This window comes from Pyricularia oryzae, chromosome 2 (genome assembly GCF_000002495.2).
Source record: "Pyricularia oryzae 70-15 chromosome 2, whole genome shotgun sequence".
In the NCBI taxonomy this organism is placed as follows: Eukaryota; Fungi; Ascomycota; class Sordariomycetes; order Magnaporthales; family Pyriculariaceae; genus Pyricularia; species Pyricularia oryzae.
This window is the reverse complement of record NC_017850.1, coordinates 7,562,757-7,583,095: the sequence shown is the minus strand read 5'-3', so window position 1 is coordinate 7,583,095 and position 20,339 is coordinate 7,562,757. Positions and strand designations below refer to the sequence as shown.

Sequence of the window (20,339 nt, the reverse complement as noted above, 5' to 3'; positions counted from 1 at the left end):
GGCCCATTAGAATTTGCGCTTGTTAGGGTGCCGGCCCCAAACCCACAAGCCCCCGATTTTCAGCTCCCTTCCAGCTAACACCGTATCACCACCGTGGAATATGCTTTAGACGCATCCAATAAATCCCTTGCGATTTTCAGAAGCACAAGCTGACATTGAATCAAGTCGAACCTGTTGAACTACGCGTCCTATTTTGAAACCGAGGGTATCATCACATCCACTTCCCTTGCGAGAGTCGAAACGAGTGCACTAGAAAAGGTATTAACAAATGTCCAATACACGAAATTTGACCACGGGGAATATCAAGTATAATTGCACAAGTTAATCGAACAAAAATAAGAAACAAGACCTACACAATATGCGGAAAAGCCAGCCGCCTTGCAATGGCCGCCTATGTCTTCCGTGGCGTCGGCGCAGCACCTGTATCCCGTAACTGGGAAGAACTGTTCATCAAGTGGGTCGGATGCAGCGGCAACCAGGCCAGCTAGTAAGCTGAGAATAGCAAATGTGCGCATTTTTTGTGACTTGAACGAAAAGAGAGTCAAAGACGATATAGGAGGGCGAATGGGTCAATACAAGGCAGTTGTAGCTCATTTCAACAGGTTGGGGTTTACGTACGGGGAATGCCATGATTTATATTCCCAAAACCTTTTGTTCATTGCGTATGTATCCGTTTTTTTTTCTATTTATAAAAATCTCCCCCGGTTTGAACTGGAACTGTAATCTTATTTTTCAACATAGTTTTGAGTAATGGCTTTACCGCATCCTTACATTATCCATGCCTTAAGAAGGGCGATCCTAGTTGATCTCCAACCTCTAGGCAAATCACATTCCACTTACATGATCACTTCAAGGGTCCACACGGGTCCTCACGCATTGCCTTCTCCCCGCCAAAAGTTCTCTAGAATTGCATCTGAGATTTGTGATCTCGTGAGGAGTTGGCCTTTTGCACTGACCAAAATAATCACATTAAGAATACCTTTACACAAACACCTTATAAATTCGATGCGGAAAGCCTACATTCTGCATGTCAGCTCCTACCACTTAGGAGTATTGTACTTGCAAAGGCGTTTCTTCACTCGTCAGACCTTTAGACAACCCGACAGCAGAGGTTTGCACACTTTGAGAAGAGAGGCGGAACATCTCTGTATCGCCAAACAAATATCGGACGCACTCCTACAGAAACCTGTGGACTTAACAACGCTATACTAGACACGAACCGATCGAAAAAAGAGATACCGCTTAGCCGGTAGCGGAATTTTCTCTGGATCAACTTTCCACGTGGAAATGAAACAGGGACTATCAGACACAGGTGGAAAGATGAGCTTTATTTTTACGTTCCACGTTCAACCGTATCGGGAGGTCGGCCACGAGTCGAGAACACTTCCCATTGAGTCGTGCAGTGATTATGATCGACAGGGGTTATTTAGTTCAGCCACTGTGCCAAGACATACCGAGAGTCGTTGACTGAGGCAGACTGAGCTACTATTTTGTCGTTGCTGCGCCACGCTGTAGATTGCCGATCTGACACAGATACCCTCCTAGTACCTACCACCGATCACACAACTCCTCAGCTGACGCCTTTGAGGAGGGTAGTGCCTCGAGGCTTGGATTTGTTTTTCCGATGCAACCGCTTGCAAAACCCAAGGATAGGTAGAACGAAAAAGCAGATATACCAAAGCTATAGAAAAGCAAATCGGACGATTGCCAGCAATAAAGACCCTGTACACACACACACACGTGAAAGGAAAGAACAAGACACATGTTCCTATATTCTCTACAATTTACCAAGTTCGCTGGCCGTGCAGCATCAAAACGATAACAGATAGAGCATGATTGGGAACCAGTCAGACACCGTCGACTTTATGCATCTGACAGCCATGGGAGACCCTGCCATATATTCCTACTACCGGGGAAGACGGCGTTAAGAACCCAGCATACACAGAGCGCCATTTCCAAATGTCCTTCAATCTGGGGATGCATTATGCATTAAGCTCGGGTTCGACGATGGAAAACCTTAAAGAGCTGCATTTGCCACTAGGGCACTGGAGTAATATCTGCCCCATGCGTTGGTCACCTGTTATTAATCCCAACCTGCGCAACTAACAAATAAGCTCTCAGCAATGCATTCAAACCGATTGGTTGTCCAAGGAGCTGGACGGTTTGGCAGATCGAGACCTAGCTGACAATATGGTGTATTGGCGGTGTTTAGCTTGCTTATGCGAAATAAGCAAAACTTGGTTTATGAAAGGCGCTGCTTACTAGGCAGTGGAAAATTAGCTCGTTCTTAGGGATCCGAGAGAGACTCTGTGTCAGCAGCGAAATTCGAGCAGCGGCCATACAAACGCGAAGGTGGCGTTTGATAGCAGCCTTGGCTTCTTACCTACCCACAAAAGAATTTGTTTGCCATGGCCCTTAATGATTGGTCCCCTAACAGTCCGTTTAGCCGTGCTGAAGCTAGTCTCCAAAAGGTTCTTGGCGTGGGGGATGTGAGCTCCTGCACCAACCGTAGCAAGCAGCTGGGGAACTTCCGCCTGGGCGGGGTCATCCTCACCGCCAAGGGTCAGCTCGGGCCTGTTGCAGCCTACAGGTAGGTAAGGCTAAGGCACCTACCAAGGTTCTGGACTGTACTGGATGGGTAGGTAGGTATTCATTCTCTTTACACACCTGTTTCTTAGTACAGCTCCATACTACAATCATGGACGACCGCGTCTTGCAAGCTTGGGAGGAGGCCGGGGCGATTGACCCGCAGCGCGAGTCGCCTTTGTACAACGGACGCATCCCCGTCGAAATTCGCATGCTCATTCTGGAGCTCGCAGTCACGGAGACTGTCGAATCTGCATTCACGGCCAGTCAGGACTGGCGATTGAAACAAAGCCATGAGGTCGATCCAGACTCGGACCTTGAAGATGAGGAGAGTTGTGCAGAAGATTGTACCGGCCGGGGAGATGATGATTTACAGGCGGAGTCTTCACACGAAGACGAGACAACAGCAGGACTCCAGGATCATACTCAGCACACAGACGAGAATGAAAACCATGAGGAATACGACGAAGAAAGCGACGACGACTATTTCGCCTGCTCATACGATTCAGACTACGATGGGCACATCTTTACTGATCATATCAACCATCCCTGGGACCGCCCAGACGCCAGTGGCCCTCGAAAGACTTCCCCCGTCCTTCGGCTCTGTCGACGCACCTACATCGAGCTGACCGAGTCCAGGGCTCACCAGGGCGCATGGTCCGAAATGCGATTCTTTGGGCAACGAGGCCCCAACCTGCAGCCGATGCCCGACACAGCCCGCCCCCGCCGCGCCCGCCTCTACACGCAAATGTATTGGCTCTCGGATACATTCTACCGTCAAATAAGTCTCAGGGTGCCTGGCGTCTTTGAAAAGCTGCGGGACATCCGACTCACCTTTCGCCGCGGCGACTGGTGGCACAATGAGGAAAATGCCGAGCTGCACGTCGACCCGTTCGGCACCGGCTACGAGCGAGGCATGGACGCCATCCGCCTCCTGTACCACCAACAAGTCACGTCGTCGCGCGGCCACGCCTTTCTCCCGTCCGACACCGACGCTCACGTGCGCGAGATGCGAGATTCTCATGAGCTTCACCACAGCAGTCCCTCGGCGATTGGGACCGGCGCTCCAATGCTGTTCCCCGCCAGGTCGTGGGCGCTGGCCTTTGCGCAGCTGCCGAGCTTGGAAAAGCTGACCATCGACTTCGAGACGGCGCCTGACAAGCGGGAAGAGATGGACCTCATCGTCGACTGGGCCGTCCGCGACTGGATATTCCCCATGTACGTGCCCTGGCGCCACGACAGCAAGCTGCTAGAGCTAGACGAGCTTGACGATGGCGGCGAGGCGCGAGAGCGGTTCCTCTCCGCGGCGGGCAGCTCGGTGCACAAAACCAGCTGGCGCGGCCTGCCGCAGCACTACAGCCCGCTGTGTCCGGACCCGAAACACGTTTCGTCGTCCGAGTGTGCATCTTGCGCCGCTCGAAGGCGCCGAAAGTCCAGGCACATGGGCCCCAGACTGCTGGTGTGGACGGTGACTTGGACCCCGCGGCACGCGCTGAAGGACGGCACGGAGCTCGTTTTCCGTGAGGTTCCGCTGGCGCCTCCTTCCCCGCATCCTGTGGAGAATCTCGAAGACGATTTCATGCGGAGGTATCGGGAGATCCAGAGTCGATTCCCGCAGAGGACGCCTCCGAGGGGTCGTTGGGGTTTCCGCCCGAGACGGACTGTTGCCAGCCCTACCTGAGGACTGTTTTGATGGGAGGGTTTGCGAGGCGAGTATGTCGCAGTTTTCGAGGAAGTTATCAATAACAAAGGAATATCACTCGCTTTTTATAAGGTTGTAAGGTCTTCCAGTTGCCGAGCATGCTACTTTCAAACCACGTTCTTCTTCTTTTAAAATCTTCACTTCCATATATCACGACGTTCTCATTTAGACTGCATGAGCAGTGAACAATATAGATTCTTCACGATAGCCAGCCAGTCGCTATGGATTGCGCAACGGTTTCAACTGGGGTTGTCGCCTTTGCCCAGGCCCTCTTCCCGATCGGGGTGCATTCACTCGAATGCGTGGTTCGAATAAGCATACCCCACCCGCAAGATTGGAGCGGCAACGCGAAGGGAAATTTCCAGCAACAGTGAGTGGTACTGCACCTACAACCAATGTCGGCAAATACCAATGCACCGTCAATACTTTGACCTGCGCAAGTCTTGGGTGCGCAAATCTGCCCAGCGGCTCGCAGTTCTGGACTTGCGTTGATCGACCGAAACGAAAATGGTAGTATTAGTTATAGTGTTTTCTTGCGGTGTTTTGGAGGGACAAGATGCTAGTACTGGTCGTTACTATGGTCGGTAGATTTGGACCTTCTGCTCCCACTCGGGGTTGGGGAATTCGGAGCAGCTCTGCTGTTATTTGGTTTTGCAACATAAAAAGGCGAATGGTCGCTGCGGCTATACAGAGTGGCCCTATAAAGTAGCCTTATCCTTTCGAGCACCTAGCACATAAAATCCCTATAAATGCAGATTTTGTTCATAGCATTAACGGTATACCAGCATCTTAAGGTTGAGAAGCCAGCCATCATGATCAAGAATTCCCTCAACCAGTTTTTGGATGTTGCACGGCCACGTTCTTGGGTCAAAACTTAATATTTTGGCTTTATGGACGAATATTTTGCTCTGGGGAAAGACAAAAAGAAAAACAGAGTTGCAGTGCTCGTCGTGCCCTCGATTCGTCTTGATAACGGTGAACCATGCGCACCTGCACAGCCCACATACAACAAATGTCTTGACTTAGATCGTCACACTATTCACAACTCATTCCCAAGCTCGGTGTCTTAGGGGCCTTTGACGAGGTAGTCAAATTCTTCGTCAATGCCGGGGTCTACGAGCTTGGCATCGACGCAATCTTGTCCGTCCACCCCGGGCTCTTCGTCAGCTTGGGTGATTTTTCCGCCCAACGCGGACTCGTGCCCAGTTTCGGCGAGCCTAGGTGTGTACGTGAACCACCTAGCGGGATATAGTTCCTGGAACGCCAAAGCAAACGTTGCCTCCCTTTGGAAATGTGTCTTGATCCCTTTGAGGGTTCTTGCAGTCTGTGAGTGGGGAACTGTAGATGATTCTTGCACAGGGAACAAAGACGTCGTTTTAGCCGAATCGGCATTTGGAAATTACGGTTTGGTTTTCTTGTCGAGCCAAACAGCTCGACTAACACCAAGAACTTAACCAATACACTTACGAATTGGTTGGAAGACTTTTCGCGGCCAGCGAAAAGGTTCCCAGTCCAGCCATGGCAAAGTTGCAGCACTGGTTCTTCTTGAGATTATTGCAACAGCCCATGAACAAGCCCGGGCGGCTGCAAGTTCTGCTTATGGCGTAGCCGCAGAGATCAACTGCCTGGGCTGTGAAAGCCACGATGGTGGTGAAGATGAAGAAAAACTGCATTTTAACGGTGGCTAGTCCCTTCGAAACCTGAACTTCTGAGCGATGGGTGGTATTTTTTTTAGTAGAGTCATACTGAGCTGGAAGCCTGCAAAAGGACTTTTGGGCGGCTAAGCCGCTGCTTCTTTAATACACACAGCTTAAAAGCTATGTGCTGCATTTGCGCTGCGGCCGGCGGTAACATGTTTGGGCATGTAAGATTCTAGCGGCTTTCTTGTCTTCGGGTCATCACAGAGCCCCCACCTCTTGGCATGTCATTTTCAGCTGGCTTTGTTCAAAGCGCCTAGGCCATATTGGGTGGGCGCCGCAACACAAAACGCATCTTACCCAATCTTCAGTCCTACCCACATAATGCATGCGACGGAATATTATCCGCTGATGTTTACGCCGCTCATTTTCAGCAGCTTGTATACGAAATTTTGTGGGTGAATTTCACCGGGCTCGGGGATCCCCGACTTCGCTCTGCGTACGTGTGTAACCTACAAAAGCGGGCCCGTCTTGCGGGAGAGGATCCAAATCAATATCGCAACCAAGAATGGCGCGGTCGAAGACGGATAGCCACGTCCCTTTGCCGAAACCTTTGACAAGATCAGGCTGCTCGGCAACGGCAACACTTGCGACGCGACGCCCGCCGAGAGACCCGGTAGCAACTGCCACATTGCAAGTGCATCGCCTATGTCCTGGGTCTTCCCGGGGACCTGGTGGCTGCCCTCAAGGCCGTGGCGCGCAAAGGCGACTGATAGGGCAACATCTTTAAGCAGGAGACCGTGGTCTACATGACCCGGAACCCGTGCAAGTCCGGGCGGGACACATGCGTCGACAGCTACGTGCAGCGCGAGACCAAGACCACGACGGTCCGGCGCTCCCTCGAGTCCTGTCCGGCGACCGAAACAACAGGCCGCTGGGATCGGTGCGCCACGATCTGTCTTGTGAAACTACCAATCGCGAAGCCACATATTTTATTTACATTGATCCAAACAAAAGGCCCATGGACGCCCAAATTAGCACGAAATCTTCCGCATAATTCATAAATCGGAATATAAGGGCGCTACTTTTTGCAATACTAAATACTCCGGCGTTGGGTTTGTGCACATTAGGTGCATTCCGGAACGTGATGTCGGAAATCTTGGTGTTTAAACTTCGCAGTTGTTATAGTAAGGTTTTAAAAGGTTCATATTACAATGATACGATGAGAGTTTTGGACATCTACGTAATAGCAATGCATAGGGCTGAAACGTGTTGGCATACGGGACCTGTAGTTTTTATAATATTCTCGTTGCTAACCCCAAACATAATTTTGGTTACAGAAGAAATTAAGAACACCGAAAATAACAAGAAAACAAACCCCTTCCTCCCAATCTTGTGCAGAATCTTTCCCTCTGTCCGCCCTGGCCATCCGACCGCAAATATAATTCATAGTGTCCTTATAATCGTAGCTATGAGAGCAAGAATAACTATCGATCACACTGAATAACTTGGAACGGAGTCCATTGGGGTTATAGCCGTTTCAAAAGTAATTCACAGCGCTCTGGGACGGGTAGCCGTTGCGAATAGCTTTGACACAAGATCTGTTGCCCCGAGCAGCCAATTGGCCACCCCGTCACTGGCGGGCTCCGCGGGCGCCACGATACCCTTTTAAGGGGCGTCTATAGTTATTAACAGAGTCACCAGAGTCAGAGTCATAGCTGCCGCCGCAGTTGTCGCAGCTGCAGCTGCAGGGGCTACAGGCAGTACTGGTACTCCCTACGCTTGATCGAGCAACTATGGCGTTGTTGGTGTTGATATTGCCAGCTTCGGCGTTGGCCGAAATGGCAATGGCCAGAATAGCGAGTATTTTAGAAAGCTGCATGTTGCCGGCAGTGAAACAATATAAGATATTTCAGAGTAAGGAGGTAGAATGGTGAAATTGAAAGTAGTTGGTTAAAGTAGTTGGTTGAAGTAGTTGGTTAAAGTAGTTAGTGATAATAAGAAAGCCAAACAAAGGGAATGAGAATGATGAGGAAGTGTGCTTTTATATGTAAAAAGCCGAACATTGATAATGTTAACAATTAGTAGTAGTAGTAGTATTATTTAACGCCGGGCTCGGCCCGGCTCATTAGCCGGCCGTTAGCAACCTCCCGAGGGGTATCTCGGCGCGCTTTCTATTTTCTCTATTTACACAGCGGAAAACAAGGGCATAGAAGCGAATCGAGCCTGACCGGGTTCGTGCCCGGTCCTGCTTACAGGTTTGTTCACTGACGCGACCCCGTGCCTTCAGGCGCACGGAGGATTCGTCTGACGGCAGTTGACGGCTCTTCATCGAGAGGGGCCTGTGTCCAAACAGCGGAGCTGTCGGTCGTTTGTAGCCATGGAGACGAAGTTCCCAACAAGTGTGGGCTCGACGGCACAGGCGGGTGGTTGTTGTCGATAGCCAGCCGGGTTATCCTTGCCACGGGTAAGCGGGGAGGAGGTGGAGGGAGCAGGATTCGAACCTACGTTACTCAAGTAACAGCCATGGCGCTTAACCACTGCGCCATTCCCCCCTGATAATGTTAACAAGGTGCGCGATTAAAAATATATTTTTATTTTCACAAAATTTCTAATTAAACTAAGCATTTATAAATATAAGCGTATTTATAGGTTTATATTAATATTCAATATAAAAAAGTAAACTGCACTATATATATAAGTTAGTCATTTTTTAATTTGCTTTAGTAATGTTGCGTTATTTAAAAAAGCGTGTAAAATGATAATTATATGAAATTATAAAATTGGTAGTCTTTTTATAAATATTACGATATTAATCTGAAAGCATTTTATTTTTAGACCGTTTTTATAATCAATCGTGTCAATAAACCTTTCGTACATCCATCGATCGATCGGTCGATTGAGAAAACATTGTTACGGGTAAATGTGGTATATTTGTGCATGTTTTATAAAACTATCTAGGTTCAAGCTTCTCAAAATCTTTCCTCCTTGTACGCTCAGTCAGGACCGGGTGAGTCACGTCTATGGGTCACGTGCAGCAATGCACCTGAGTTATTAATTGGATTGATAAATTGAACGCGTTAAACTCTATTGCAACGAATCCGCTATTATTATAATTGAAATTATATATGCCAGATATTTTTGTATTCCCATTACAGGCGCGTGAACTTAATTTAACTGCAGAATCATAATATGTGATGATATTTGGGTTTGGTGTTATACGACTTTATTTTGCTCTTCAGATTCTTCTTATAGCCTGCCGCCAAATTCAACTCAGGCCTCGGTTGTAATATTCGAAAACATTGCCAGGGCGATTTCAAATCCATCTGTTTTGTTAAAGATGGTATCATGTAAGGAATGTCCAGGAGAATTAGTGTCAAAATAAATGCTTTTAAATTTTGTAAACCTTTTCCTCCAATATCGGCCCAATCCCGCTCCCCGCACTGTTTTGAATTGTCAATTAAGATATGTAGGGCACATGAGAAAAAGGACTTTACCGACCTTACGCTGATATGTTGCACTGAGAGGTTCCCAGTTTACAAAGTTATCGTGTGCAGCTCTTCAAAAGTTTTCCATAGACAACCGCTTTTACGTATATCGATAGCCAAGAGCCACTTGCATAGTCGAGAGACTTTTGCCTTTCCCATGCTGCAATTGGGCCGGGCGGCGGATCTGCGGACTTTAAAAGCGATTGCAACACCTGCAGCAAATGGCCCATTAAAAATCACGTTTCACGATTCGTACGGCAACTTGTAATGGCTGGCTAAATACTAACAATAAACCAAATACAGAAAGGGCGTCAGGTGTAACTGTTTGGTACGATTGAGAACAGACCTTGATTGGATCAGCCGACTGTACCCATATTCTATGGAACATAGCACAGCTGAAACACGTTGGCCTTCCCTCTCTTCTTTTTTCTTCCCTAGCTCGGCAGGGACCGACGACAAATTATTTCAGCGGCACACGTACGACAGCTCCATCAATAAACAGAATTGACGATAGCGGGAAGTCTCCACGTCGCGGCGCGGCCTCCAGTTCGATGGGTGCGACTTTGTACCAATGTTATTTTCCGTTGTCGCCCAACGCTTCCTCGGGGTCCTGGTGCTCATTTGGCAGTCGGTAGTCGGGATAGAGTAACCGGCCGGGTAAGGGCGTAATAACCTGTTCGACCCTTGTGGCGAGCTGTCTTGACGGCGCTGACTAATTTGAGCCATTAATTGATCGTATATAAGTAGCGTGGAAACGTAGAGGTAGTGTTTGAAATGGAGAGATATCCCGCACTAATCCAACGCATCCGTTATTGCATTCAGATCACTGGTTCGGTTCTGCTACTGCGGTGGCTATACTGAACCGGAGTGACCCGAAGATGGGCTGGGTGCAATATTCCACTAATTGCCAGCGGCAGATATCCAGCAGGTTTACTCGTTCATCTCAAGCCACATTGGAGCTGCTGGCGATGGTGGTAGGTTTTACCGGTCTTGGCAAAATGCTCTAACAGGCTTGCTAACAATCATTGTCCAGATCTAGGCCTCGATCACCACCGAGACACGCTCATTCAAAAAGCAGCAATTCCTTATACAAACCAGACCCTTAGCTATGAACAGCCTTTCAGTTCGCTCTGTTACTCTGGCAGGGCATACATTATGGTTGAAAAGTTGTTAATGCCAGGTGTTTCAAAAAATATTTGGCTTTGGAGCGGGTTCGAAGCAGAGTTACTAATATTATTTCCAACTTTGAGGAGACCTTGACCGAGGACTGTATCACGCCGCGGGTCGAAGCAACCTCGGAGTTTATCAACTTGCTTTACGACTTGTATGAAAGCTTACCTGGAAGCGATGTCGCGCTTAAGGAGCCAGTTTGTCGCCGTATCGCCGTTTCGAGGGTAGAGGAAAAGTTTTTCAAGCAGTTGATGCCCGTGATGCAGAAGCATGGTAGTCTCGCTATATGAGTTTTGAATTATTTGAGACCATTTACCCCTGCGAAAGCGCTAACTATTTACAAATGTCACCGCTACGGAATTAGGTTCAGTGCTCTGCAGGATTTGACAGATGAGGAGCGTCTCATGGATGCAGGATACACACGAATAATTATATATTTTCAAGGATTAAAACACGAATATTGATCCAAAGGAGCTTACGAAAAGAGTCGTTTCCTCCCAACGACCCGGTCCAGTTTAAATAAAGATATAACCTAGATGCGCACTGAGGCCTTTCTTAAAAACAAGTCCCTTAATGATGACGTCGATTAATGTGTATTTTCGGAGTTCAAGTCTTTGAGTCACCGAAAGGCAACCGTTAATCGCTGAAAATTGGAGTTGATTCAACTTAGAATGGGATCTTTTGAAGAATTTGTCTCACAACTTTGAATGGATCGTAATTGTTTTTAATCCCTAACAGGGCTTGTTTTACCTGTATTCTCTTGCCTTTTTTTCAGTTCTTCGTATAAAGCAACAATACCTGCCATACCAAACAGAAAATAATAGCAATGCGGACCGAAACTTGGAGCTTGATAAGACACAAAATTTTGGCTGGCATCGAGAGATGCCAAGCGATCTGAATTGATATGATGAAAGATAATTCACGCTTACCAGAAGAAAACCATAGGCTTGGGGCTCTAAATGATCGAAAAAAAAAGAGATTTGTTGTTAATTTGGATTTTAATTAATATATTAGCCGAATTTTGGGTTGGCCAAAATTTTGAGGTCCGAAATAAGGATTTCAAACACAAAATTTGGAGTATGGAAAGGCCGAAATTGGGCCAAGTTTTCCCAGTTTTTGGTTGAGGTAATTTCGCCGAGGGTGCAAAAATGGGTTTGGCGATTACGCCGCAAGTTTAAACATCGTTTACCCCTCGCTTAATCTTGGTCATGGCAGTTCAGGATTGTGATAAGAATGGAAATTCGTGAGGGCAATCTAGGGGAGTGACAATTAGCTGTTTCGGATGAGTGACTTGCCATGTTATTTGCTTGAATCTTGAAGTCGACCACTGTGCGGGCAAAAAGCTCCTGTGGTGTTTATTTTTAAACAGTCTAGAGCTAGAGGCTGTAATAGGGATCGTGTTGATCAATCTATCAAACCGACACAGGCCAAGAAGCGGGTAAGATCGCCGTGATCTGCATAAAGAAGGTACCAAGCTGCAAGGGCCCACGTAGAGTGTGGCGCAGAGATGCTGTAGAAATTTAAAAGCAAAAGTGCATCGCTCGTCCGGCCAGGCTTAACGCGATAATCTCTTGGTACCGAGTCAAGACTTGTCGGTCAAACACACCGTAATTACATTGCAATGAATGACAGTTTGTAATGTTACACCTATTAATACACAAACTCAATTTGATAGCCAGAATTCTCACTGTACCAATTTTAGTGGTCTAAAGCCGCCTCACAGCCATCAATGGTGGGGTTTAGGGCAATTCTACTGAACACTATAAAACTGTTGTCGCTCTCTCGAGAAAAGGGGTTGGTTCCACTCTTCTTTCCCCAGGCTCATGAGTCTTGACTTATCCTTGGTCATTTTGTCCTTCGTTTGGCTATTATTGGTTTTTTTCCTTTCTTTTCCTTTTGTTGTTATACTTGCCTTTTTTGTCGTTCGTTTTCTAATATAAGCTATGCATCCAATTCTGCTATTTCTCGTCTTGGGCTTTACCCTTACAATAGGAGCCAGTCCAACAAAACAGCTAGAGACTGTAAAGTCGGGCTCAGGTTAGTCGTCCATTATCAGCATTAGAGTTTGGTTTCCATGCTGACTAGAGTTTTTATAGTCCATGGAGCCGACAGCTCGCGGATCCGCTGTGGTGTTGTTGCTTTCAACCCTGACGGTTCGGTTTGGATGGTTGCCGCCAAAACTCAAGGTTGGATATTGCCAAAGGGTGGATATGATCAAGACCAAGATCACAACATGATAGAATGTGTGCAGCGCGAGGCCATGGAGGAAGCCGGGCTCACGCTTTCTTCGATTTATCCTCTCGACCTCGATGAAGGCACACTGCACTGGTATACGGCCAAGGTGACGGCAGATGGGCCCCGTACCGATAAGAACCTGGATGAAGAGAAACGTCCGCTTCCCAGGCCAGTTAAAGTCCCACAGGCATGGAATGCGTTGAGAGAGGGTAACCAGAAAAAGAAAGCAACCATGCATAGAGCCCTGAGCGCGGCGCTTTCGTTCTGGAAATCGGTTTCGATAGGGGAATGCTAACAGGCTACAAGCGTAATGGACGGTGCGCGAGGCCGCGGAGGCTTGGCGAAAGCAGCAAGCGGCGGAAACCCTTTTTTTAATTTTATGGCCTTTCAAAGGCTCATTGGATAAATAGCTGGTCGTCTTATCGACTGCGAAAAAAAAAGAAATGTTCTGTCTTTGATATGAAGTCTCACAAAAAACTGGTGAGAGCCTTTGTGTCGAGATATTGATAGCTCTGTGGGTTCATGCAATCCGTGTGCCCTGCATGGCTGGTATTGCTTTTGGCTGCCTCTGACGAGTGCATGAGAATTCCGGCAGTGCCGTGGCTGCCCTGAATCGATCCCGCATCCCAGAAGTGTACCCACCTGGTGGGACTACTGTACTGCTCCTGTTTCAGCACCTTAGACGCAGTCAGCGGTAAAAACGACTGTCTGCAAGAGGTCTTCCTGCCACAACACAGAGTAAGTGACGTCCCACTGGAAAAAAGAAACTCGAAGGCCTTTTACACACAATGAAGACTCTTGTGGCTTTTACTCTGAGTCGAACTTTCCTTTTGACTCGTCGAAGGATCATAAGGCATGGTAATTCGAAGATTATTGAGCATCAATGAATGCAACCATCGATAGAAGTTGCTCTCAGAGTCCGAATAATATCTTAAATGAGTTTGTATCTAGGTCACTCAGTTCTCCGATTGAACTGCAACGCTGACTACACCTAGCTCATCCAGGGAAACCAACAGCTTTCTGAGGTCAGTAATAAATTGTTGAAATCCCTTGACCGCAGAGGCACCTAGAGATTGCACTATACTCATGAAACACAGAAGAGGTCAATTATCAACACCTCGGTGTGCAGCGACCCGATAAGAGGTGTGCCAGAGCTGGGTCTTCATCCTTTGCCGCCGATGTGCGGCTCATGTTCTCGGAGAAGGGCAATCTGTGTCCCGGATGTCTTCAAAGTCTCTAGACGCCAAGCCATCACGAGGTCGCGGATGCAGGATCACGACAGCCCACCATCAGGAACGGTCTCGCCCAGCTCCCGAATGAGCCTGGCAAAATTCGACGTAGGGTCACAGCGCTGTATTGTTCGAAGCTTTAGTCCTCCGAGTTGTAGCCCGCAGCGGTATCATACGCTATTATTGACAGACTGGACATTTAAGCCGCGGTAGGCCTGAAGACAGGGTGGGCCTGGTCCTTGGATTCGCGCAGCTGGGACGCGCACAAACGAGTCGTGGTGGTGCCCTTTGCGACATTTTGACGGCGTCTAAGCCGGCACCTGACTAGGTAGGTACCCAACCGAAACATGGGAGAGTTTTAGCGGCGGCGGTCTGGATTTATTAAGAGGTAGTGATTGTGGATATGCCCGTTCGTATCTGAAGATAGCACGTGGGGTGAAACTTTAAACTAGGTATATTTATTTGGTGTTGCTCGTATCATGCAGCGAATCGCCCGGACTGTTCTACTTCCCCGGAAACTATAGAAACCCTTACTGGCAATAATTTCCGGCACCATGTCTTTGTAACCAGATTCTTATTTTTTCTATTCTATTTGATCCCATTTACAGGTAAATGAGCGGGTGCCTCAATCGTGGTATGGAGTGCGGAGCGGCCTCATGGGACGGAATTGCGTAAATTCATGCTAAACCAATTCCCTTGGCGCACGCAATCTTTACCATCTGACTTGTGGAACGACACCAAAGCCACGACATTCAAAATGTATCTCGGCAAAGAGTTGGTCAGCCATTTTTCAATCACATTGGGCAAAAGCAACAGAGAAACTATTGTCATGTCAACGCTGATTTGAGCAGCCCCCATGCGATCGGCACCACGAACCTTGTGCACTGCGGATACCAGTCAAAATTGTGGTTCCCATTTATAGCCAGCGGGGTTTCAACTACGAGGAAACAGCTAGGCACCTACCCAGTTCGTGTCCCCCTTTGCCCGATAAGTTTGATGCGCGGTTTCAGCAGTCGCTCACAAAAACACATTCCTCTTGACCTCTCTACGCGGATCATTGATACCGTATTTAGAAATAGGTTCTCGCAATGTCAAATGTCAAGGAGAGACGCCGGTTAATTCCTCGACGCAGCGTCAATGTGCCTCATCTTACACCCTCTTTTGGCTTTGTTGTTTTGCATCGTTGGAAGCAACTCTTGGCGCGTACGGGCATGTTCAAAATAACCTTCAGACGATTAGTTTAAACTTTATCGATATGCACAAGTCCCGGAAAAGCCGGCAGACGACGCGCTGGTCGACTATTTAAATCATCATAACCACATCAGCGGATTGTTTTCCACAGATTTGTTCATGACAGCTTTTCTTGTTTGTTACTGCATATTGAATTTTAAAAAAATTAGTATTGGACTGGTCCAATTGTATAATTCTCTACTCGTACATGTTTATTTCCCCTTGCACAAGACTACAATCCACAATGCAATTCTCCACCCTCGCAACCCTCCTTCTGGCCGCCACGGGCACCAACGCTGCCAACGGCATCATTGGGTCCTGCGGTGAGTTTGCAATCTCTGGCACCACATTTTCTGCCAACTGCGGGTCTGCCAGTCATCTGTTTACGAAGACTACCAGCGTCGACCTCAAAGATTGCTTCTTTGTCCTTGGCGATGGCGTCGCCAGATGCGGGAGGGGAGGGTAAGTGGCTTCTTTTTTTCGTCTCTCTCTTTATGTCTCTCAGCTATTGACAGCTAATTGTCTTTTATAGCGTTGGCGGGTGCACCTTCGGAAAAGACATTCTTGACGGGGTCCCGGGGTCTTTGGGACCCAAGGTAAAAATCACCTGCCCTGATAGCAAAGGCAACCAGGTTACAACCACGGTTGATCTCAGTGAGTCGAACCCCACCCTTACATGCATCTTGGTAGCCAGGTTCAACTTTGAGAATTCGATTAACCATTTCCCACTCCGTTCCTAGATGAATGCATTGGCAACAGGGATACCCAGGTTAATTGCGATCCGTGAACGGATTCGCAATGATCGCGAGACGACAGAAGCTTGGAGTCGCAGTTCAGGGGATCTTTGGTATGGAATAATGGGCTGCACACTGTTTTCTCGGGCACTGTTTTCTCATGGCTACATTTTGACGTCAACGCCCTTGGCATTACAAGATACCTTGTCTGTTAATAAGCTTTTCGTAAATCGATCGATTCATAAGATATTATTACACGTATGGGTGGCGAGACTTCTTTATCCTTGATAAAATTGTTGATGTAAACTAATGAAGGTATTTCCGTTTTATACCCAGCATAACCGGGGTGAATTATGTGCTGCCCGATACGGACTTTAGTATTCAATAGATGATTAAGAATCAGCAGAGTGGAGTTAAACAGAGGTACATAATCAATTGTGAATTTCGTACTACAGTGGTAGGGGCAAAAACCCATCCCCCGGTACAACGTTCGCTGGTGTGGGCTTGTGGACTTTGCCGACTTTGGTAATAGTTTGGAGCAAAGAAATAATTTGAATATTTGGTAATTGCCGCGAATAGCTAAGTTAGTCAATGCCCGCGTTCACACATACAGTGACAAGGGTGGTTTTTTGCCCCGTGGCACGTACTTTTATCATAAATAATTTGTAGAGCTAATATATATTAAAGTATGTGTTTGGGATTTTTATCATCCCAATGATGTACTAGCCGGACTTTTTATCCTATATTTGAAGAATTGAATATTGGTTGAAGACTTTTATCATTCGCTAAATGATTTCAAGTATATATTAACGTTGCGTACCCCCTGTTCGGCACCCCCCCTGTTCGGCACCCAAAAATAACAACACTTTTATTTTTATCCTCCAACTTCTATTATAAATATCTCGATGAATCTGTCACTTTTGGATTTACTTTTTTCTGATTTTAATTCTCCATTTTCCAATGAAGCAATATACTGAAAAACAGCTTATATCTGCAATTAACGACGTCAATAATGGCAATCCAATTGCAAAAACCTCCCGAAAATGGGGAATACCTAGGTCTACACTTCAAAGTCGACTTAAAGGTTCTCAACCTTATAAAAAAGCACAAAGCCCTTTTCAAAGGCTTTCCACGGAACAGGAAAAGCATTTGGCTGATTGGGTACTTACCCAAACAGCTTTAGGGCTTCCGCCAACGCATCAAGAATTACGCTTTTTTGCCGAACGAATTCTTCAAGCCGCCGGAGAGACAAAAGGCCTTGGAAAACGTTGGATAACTCGTTTTTTGGCTCGTTATCCAATCCTTAAAACCCAAAGGCCCCGTCGAATAGATAACGCCCGGGTTAATGGCGCTACTACGGAGGTAATTAAATCTTGGTGGCTTTATATTACGAACCCGGTTATTAACGCTATTAAACCGGAAAACCGTTGGAATATGGACGAAACCGGTATAATGGAAGGCAAAGGATCTAATGGCCTAGTATTAGGGCTTAACGGGATCCGGCCGTTGCAACGAAAAGAGCCCGGAACGCGTGGTTGGACGACTATAATCGAATGTATATCGGCTACGGGCGTTGCCCTCCCTCCCCTCGTTATATTTAAGGGAAAAAACGTACAACAACAATGGTTTCCCACGGATTTAAGCCCTTTCGATACCTGGCAATTTCATGCAACCGAAAACGGGTGGACAAATAACCAAACGGCTATCGAATGGTTAAAAAAGGTGTTTATTCCGTATACCCAACCTTTAACCCCTGAAAAGCGGTTATTAGTTTTGGATGGCCATGGATCACATATAACGGACGAATTTATGCTTCTTTGCTTGCAAAATAATATTCAACTCCTATATTTACCCCCTCATTCGTCACACGTTCTTCAACCATTGGATCTATCGGTTTTTGGGCCGTTAAAAGAAGCTTATCGACGTCAACTTGGATTTGTTAGCCAATTTTGCTGTTCAACAGTTATTGGAAAACGAAATTTCCTACTTTGTTATCGAAAGGCCAGATTAAAAGCATTTATAGCAAAAACCATTCAATCTGGTTGGCGTACAACGGGGTTATGGCCGGTAAACTTGGTTAAACCACTTTTAAGCCCTTTTTTGTTAGAAAATAGCAACGCCAACGTTATAAAAGATAAAAACAACGGTTTGCAAAGGGATAAAACACCGGAAAGCCCAGCCCAAAAAATTAACGACCCGTCTTTACTTATTTGGAAAACCCCTAAAACGACCCGAGATATCCGACTTCAACTGCAAAAACTTTCCCAATCCAACAAAACCAACGCTACTTCACGTCTTTTATTTGCAAAAGTCCAAAAAAGCTTCGAAGCCAAAGATACCCTTTTGGCTAGCGCCCAGCAAAAAATCAGCTTATTGGAAGCACAACTGGAGGCAATACGGCCGGTTAAAAGGAGGAGGGTGGTTCCGGATCCAAACGAGCTTTTGGTTAACAAACAGAACATTATTGGATTGCAGGAAAATGATATAGAAAATTTGGAACCTTTAGCTGATGAAGAAGAGGTTAATGAACCGGAGAAGCGTGAAAACGATTGTATTTTTGTCCGTTGATAATTTTATATTTAAATCAGTTTATAAAAGTAGGCATTTCGTTGTTAGATTTTCAGGGTGCCGAACAGGGGGGGTGCCGAACAGGGGGTACGCAACGTTAGCTAACAATAGTTTATTTGTATATTGATATTGACAATAATAACAATTTGATCATACTACTTATCTTTGCTATTTGTTTCCAATATGGAATCAATATATAAAGTACATATATTATCTTTGTTTTATTTGCGAAATATTCATTTCCATCGCAATTCACACCTTCCAACTGCTTTTTGAACTTTCGACTGCTTTTTCTTGTATGAAACTTCTCCTGCGAATTTAACGGTCACAGCGCAAATTCTCAACACGGTCTCGCTCATGGCTCTTTTCGCCCTGGGAGCTACAGCCGTCCCTGTATCACCAGTCACGCGCGTCCAATGCTGCCAAAGAAGCCCTGGAGATCTTACAACTCCCCAATGGAAAAAAATCTTTACAAAAATCACCAGAAGAGTAACGATTACTACGTGTGCCTTCCTTATTGACAATAGCGCTTCATATTTGTGAAGAGGCTGGTTATGTTCTCGTCCACTACCTTTGCATGGACACCCAACGGAGTTTGGAACCAGAGGGATCAACCCCTGACGAGAAGATCGATTCGGACCCCTTGACGAGCATCAAAGCTTACCTCATGGCTCGAAAATACGACATTTATGCTTTGAGGAGTTTGCGAAAACAAAGATCGAAAAGCCTGGGAAGGAGCTGCCTTTCTCCGCGATATTCAAGGTTCCGTGAAATGCATATCCAAACCCACGGATAAATAATGTATGGTTGAACAGTTGTGTGTAGTGGCCGGTCTTTAACCGCTCCTCAAAGATCCTGTTGGACTGGCAGATTGTGTGCCGAAAGCAGAGCTCGAAATACTGTGAATTATGGAATTGCTATCTAAACTACCGTCGACCTGCTCTGCAGTAATGAGGTTCTATCCAAGCATGACCTAAGCACCCTCCATGAGGCTGTCGACAAGGTTGGCAGCTCCCCCAACCATACAAAGGTAGGTACTGAAACTAACGATATGATCATCTGCATGACCTCAACAGAGGCTGCCTAGGCATGGTGGGCATCTGGTTGTTTCCCCAGCTTCTTGCTTACGCTGCCCTCCCCGACCCGAAGGGGGTGTAAAATGACTCTTCATTGACAGCCACGCCAACGACCCGGAAACAAGCGCAGAAATCCGGCCACCTACCTTCTATGGCACCCCGAACTCCTAATAATTACTTGTAATCAGGGCGCCTGGCTAAGAAAGCGTATATTCAACGTGGAGTCATTTGTCGCCGACTACCTGGCAAATGTAGATTGCTTGGCCCCAAAGAAGATGGCCCGGTGGTGAGACTGCGAGGCGCTTGAAGCTCGTTCGGGTGCGGAGCGGGAAAGGATAAGGGCTGGACTAACCAGCACTCACCTCCGGCTAGCCGCCAAATGCAGGTCCACACAGCGATAATCTGCACTGGGTATTTATTATTTGTAGGTTGATTAACCGGCCAAAAACAGACACGAGGTGTAGAGACAAACAAATCTGCGAGGTAGCCATAAAAATAAAGGTGACGTGATCCAATGTAGCTAAAAAAAAGGCTTTATATTTCGGGTCCGGCGGTCATTTGCGTTATGCGTTCTATGTTCGGAAATTGGAAATCGCTTTATGCAATGCGTTGTTTGTGTGGCACAATTCGATTTACAAACCTTACACAGGGTGGTGTACTGTAATAAACTTGGGTTGGGGTTGG

General features: G+C 46.8%; 7 protein-coding genes and 1 pseudogene across 8 annotated transcripts; 4 read left to right on the top strand and 4 right to left on the bottom strand.

Moving 5' to 3' along the window:
- Window positions 1-105: 105 nt before the first annotated feature.
- Window positions 106-515, bottom strand: MGG_15924 (uncharacterized protein; the record flags this gene model as incomplete). The annotated part of the gene is made up of 2 exons (XM_003715616.1): window positions 106-249; window positions 354-515. 2 exons carry the CDS (start codon window positions 513-515, stop codon window positions 106-108), a joined length of 306 nt encoding a protein of 101 aa, XP_003715664.1.
- Window positions 516-2,689: 2,174 nt separating this feature from the next.
- MGG_08395 (uncharacterized protein) lies at window positions 2,690-4,401 on the top strand. Its single transcript, XM_003715615.1, has one exon. It carries the CDS (start codon window positions 2,699-2,701, stop codon window positions 4,265-4,267), a length of 1,569 nt encoding a protein of 522 aa, XP_003715663.1. The 5' UTR covers window positions 2,690-2,698; the 3' UTR covers window positions 4,268-4,401.
- A 953-nt stretch (window positions 4,402-5,354) lies between these two features.
- On the bottom strand, window positions 5,355-5,961 carry MGG_12445 (uncharacterized protein; the record flags this gene model as incomplete). Its single annotated transcript, XM_003715614.1, has 2 exons — window positions 5,355-5,604; window positions 5,756-5,961. 2 exons carry the CDS (start codon window positions 5,959-5,961, stop codon window positions 5,355-5,357), a joined length of 456 nt encoding a protein of 151 aa, XP_003715662.1.
- A 476-nt stretch (window positions 5,962-6,437) lies between these two features.
- MGG_12444 (uncharacterized protein) lies at window positions 6,438-7,807 on the bottom strand (the record flags this gene model as incomplete). The annotated part of the gene is made up of 4 exons (XM_003715613.1): window positions 6,438-6,893; window positions 7,030-7,096; window positions 7,147-7,211; window positions 7,706-7,807. 4 exons carry the CDS (start codon window positions 7,805-7,807, stop codon window positions 6,438-6,440), a joined length of 690 nt encoding a protein of 229 aa, XP_003715661.1.
- Window positions 7,808-8,408: 601 nt separating this feature from the next.
- Window positions 8,409-8,480, bottom strand: MGG_20041 (annotated as a pseudogene). The gene has a single exon. The product of its transcript is annotated as a tRNA-OTHER (tRNA).
- A 1,811-nt stretch (window positions 8,481-10,291) lies between these two features.
- Window positions 10,292-10,873, top strand: MGG_15923 (uncharacterized protein; the record flags this gene model as incomplete). Its single annotated transcript, XM_003715612.1, has 2 exons — window positions 10,292-10,387; window positions 10,664-10,873. The coding sequence occupies 2 exons, from the start codon at window positions 10,292-10,294 to the stop codon at window positions 10,871-10,873; spliced, it is 306 nt and encodes a 101-aa protein (XP_003715660.1).
- A 1,943-nt stretch (window positions 10,874-12,816) lies between these two features.
- Window positions 12,817-14,349, top strand: MGG_08398 (uncharacterized protein; the record flags this gene model as incomplete). The annotated part of the gene is made up of 5 exons (XM_003715611.1): window positions 12,817-12,973; window positions 13,501-13,556; window positions 13,823-13,843; window positions 13,916-14,171; window positions 14,252-14,349. 5 exons carry the CDS (start codon window positions 12,817-12,819, stop codon window positions 14,347-14,349), a joined length of 588 nt encoding a protein of 195 aa, XP_003715659.1.
- Window positions 14,350-15,521: 1,172 nt separating this feature from the next.
- Window positions 15,522-16,064, top strand: MGG_08399 (uncharacterized protein; the record flags this gene model as incomplete). Its single annotated transcript, XM_003715610.1, has 3 exons — window positions 15,522-15,739; window positions 15,810-15,931; window positions 16,018-16,064. 3 exons carry the CDS (start codon window positions 15,522-15,524, stop codon window positions 16,062-16,064), a joined length of 387 nt encoding a protein of 128 aa, XP_003715658.1.
- Window positions 16,065-20,339: the final 4,275 nt, after the last annotated feature.